This window comes from Dendrobates tinctorius, unplaced genomic scaffold (genome assembly GCF_039654945.1).
Source record: "Dendrobates tinctorius isolate UK_male_01 unplaced genomic scaffold, ASM3965494v1 ptg000120l, whole genome shotgun sequence".
In the NCBI taxonomy this organism is placed as follows: domain Eukaryota; kingdom Metazoa; phylum Chordata; class Amphibia; order Anura; family Dendrobatidae; genus Dendrobates; species Dendrobates tinctorius.
Window position 1 is genome coordinate 45,652,912 of NW_027361788.1, and position 2,947 is coordinate 45,655,858.

Here is a 2,947-nt window from a genome sequence, read left to right on the forward strand (position 1 = left end):
GCTGCTGCTGCTCATTACTTGGTGCTCTGCCTCTCCACGTTATGCTGCCTACAGTCCTCAGTGTGTCTCCCTGATGCTGTTTGTGCTTAACTACTGTCTGGACTTCTAGTGAGGAACTATTCACCTCTGGCTCTGCTGTGGCCTGTAAAGAATCCTGACATCACCATCTCCTCTAGGCCTGTGTTTGTTGGGCTGGACTTGTGCGGGACTTTCAACCCAAACAAGTACATATAGTGACCTTCTCCAGTTAATGCCACCCTCGTATAATGCTGGTCTTCGACATTTAAGTGTTATGAGCATTTCCATCCATATGATTGCTGGACTTCTACACTTTAGTGCTGTGTGCATGGGCATTCATAATATAGCTGGACTTCCTTATTAAAAGCGGTGTGCTTACTCTCATACTTACTGCTGGACTCCCATGTTTAGTGCCTTGTGCACACCTGCGTCATATTACTGCTGGACTGGTTCATATTAGCGGTCGCGCCCCACTCTTCAGTTACACTGGACATTTCCATATTGTGCTGTACATTCGTTACTATTGCAGGAAATGCTCTGATAGTTTTGTTTCACTTGCATCATTCTATATTGTGCTGTGTTTTCGTTACTTTTGCAGGAAGTGCTCTGTTAGTTTTGTTTCTCTTGTTAATACACTCATTTGCATCAACTTTGGTCTCAGTTTCGTATTATTCCATGCAACCAGATTTCATAGTACCCATATAATTGTTACAGCTGGAAGCACTTGGGCTCCCCATAATGGTGGCTGAAAACAGGAACATAAACCTGCAAAGGGGTTGTCCATCACCTCTCCCCCACCCAAAAAAAATGCTCAGAATAGGTTGAAAAAGTCATACTCAATTTATCAATTCCCTTTTATCCAGATTGGGTCTCCGTTGATCTCTTTGCTTCATTTTTAATTGATGTCATCTCGATACAGACATGTGACTGCTGATCCCAATCACTTTCGGCATCAGTGACTCACTGCTGTCAGTGATTGTCAGCAGCAGTCACATGTATGTGTTTTGGGATGCCCTAACTACATCGGAAGGTAAAGAGACCACAAAGGGAACTATGAAGTGTGGAAATCGATAATCAATAAGGTAGGTATGGCTTCTCTTATTATTTTATGTCATTCTTAGCTGTTTAAAAATAAATACCTTGCTCGTCAACCTATTTAATGCTAAATCTTTGTTGGAGATTTGGTGCTTAGTATTACAAAAAATAAGGACACAAATCTGTAATTTATGTTTAAGATTTATAAGAAATCCACAGAAGTTGTGAAGTTTGAGCCCAGACAAGCACCTTCTTCGATCAAATTGCCAGTAGTACAAAGATTATGTGGTTGCCACATGGTCCATCCATGTGAGGGACATTCTACATGAGCTGAGGTGTCTCCATGTAACATGATGCTATTTATCCTGCAAGATAAAGGGAGAGGTCTGATTGGCATTTTGAGACTGAACATGAACCATACGGCTGTGACTGAATTCATCATCCTTGGCTTCTCAGCCTTCACAGATGTTCGTCTTCCCATTTTCTTCTTCCTCTTCTTCGTATACCTGGCTACTCTGATTGGTAATGGAGCAGTTGTCTACATTGTGCATTCAGATTGTGCTCTGCATTCTGCCATGTATTTCTTCTTGTGTAACTTGTCCATCTTGGAAACTATCTACTCATCAGTCACCATGCCAAAAATTCTTGCAAACCTTCTATCGGAGGAAATGAAAATCTCATTTCTTGGTTGTGCCATTCAGATGTTCTTCTTCTTGTCATTGGGAACCACTGAATGTGTTCTACTGGCTGTCATGGCCTTTGATCGTTTCACCGCCATTTGTAGACCACTTTATTATAGCTTGGTTATGAGTGCTCAGAACTGTTGTTGTCTTTCTGCTTTTTCGTGGTTGTCTGGGGTTCTACTTTCTATGGGGCAAACAATGTTTATTTTCAGTCTGCCCTACTGTGGACCAAATGTTATTGACCACTTTTTTTGTGACATACCCCCAGTTCTGAAGCTAGCATGCTCAGAAACATACCTGAATGAGATTGCCATCTTCAGCGTTTGTGTGGCCATACTTCTGACGCCCTTCCTTCTCATTCTCGGATCCTACACCCGAATCCTCTCAACTCTACTGAAAATTACCTCTGTGGACAATCGTGGTAAAGCGTATTCCACCTGTGTATCTCACCTGACTTCTGTCACCCTTTTCTATGGCACAGCTGCTTTCATGTACCTTAGACCTCGATCTCTGTATTCTCTAGATATTGATCGTTTTCTGGCTCTCTTCTACAGTGTGGTGACGCCTATGCTCAACCCTCTTATCTACAGTCTAAGGAACCAAGAAGTAAAGGCCTCATTTTTTAGGATATTGAGTAGACCTCAACTTTTCTGTAAAACATAAAAACTTTATTATCTTCAGTAAACATCAATGACATTCTCAGTATTTGAAGTGGGCTCCTCCAACCCTGAACATTGAAGCATGAAGAAAATAGGTAATAATATTTGCCTTGACCTATGTTTTGAACCTTCAAGATCCAATTTGTAATTTTTCAATAGAAATTATGTGAACCTTGGAGACTGACTTCCTTGTTTAGCAGAAAAACTTATCTATTACCAGCTATACCTATGTATCTACAAAAAGAAAAATAGTGTAGGAAATGGTTGATGACCTGAACTGGTGAAACCTTCAAAAGATGGTTCCTGCAAAGGAATTAATTAGTACTTTAATTATATGTTTGGGATTCCCTTTAGTGAAGTTGGACTGAAAGGATGGTTGACGAGCCAATGTTAAATTTGATGTCCACTTAAGAAGGTAGAGAAACTTTTTCATATTTTTGTCCTTTTATTTCTAAAAACTCAAACATTAAAACAGTTCACAGGTATGAAAAATCCTACACTGTGGGTACAATTTCCTGTTGGACAAGTGATGTATGACAAATTGGAGGAGTT

General features: G+C 40.3%; 1 protein-coding gene across 1 annotated transcript; it reads left to right on the forward strand.

Annotated features, from left to right (window-relative positions):
* The first annotated feature begins 1,403 nt into the window (after positions 1 to 1,403).
* On the forward strand, positions 1,404 to 2,399 carry LOC141046752 (olfactory receptor 10C1-like). The gene has a single exon (XM_073541395.1). It carries the CDS (start codon positions 1,404 to 1,406, stop codon positions 2,397 to 2,399), a length of 996 nt encoding a protein of 331 aa, XP_073397496.1.
* Positions 2,400 to 2,947: the final 548 nt, after the last annotated feature.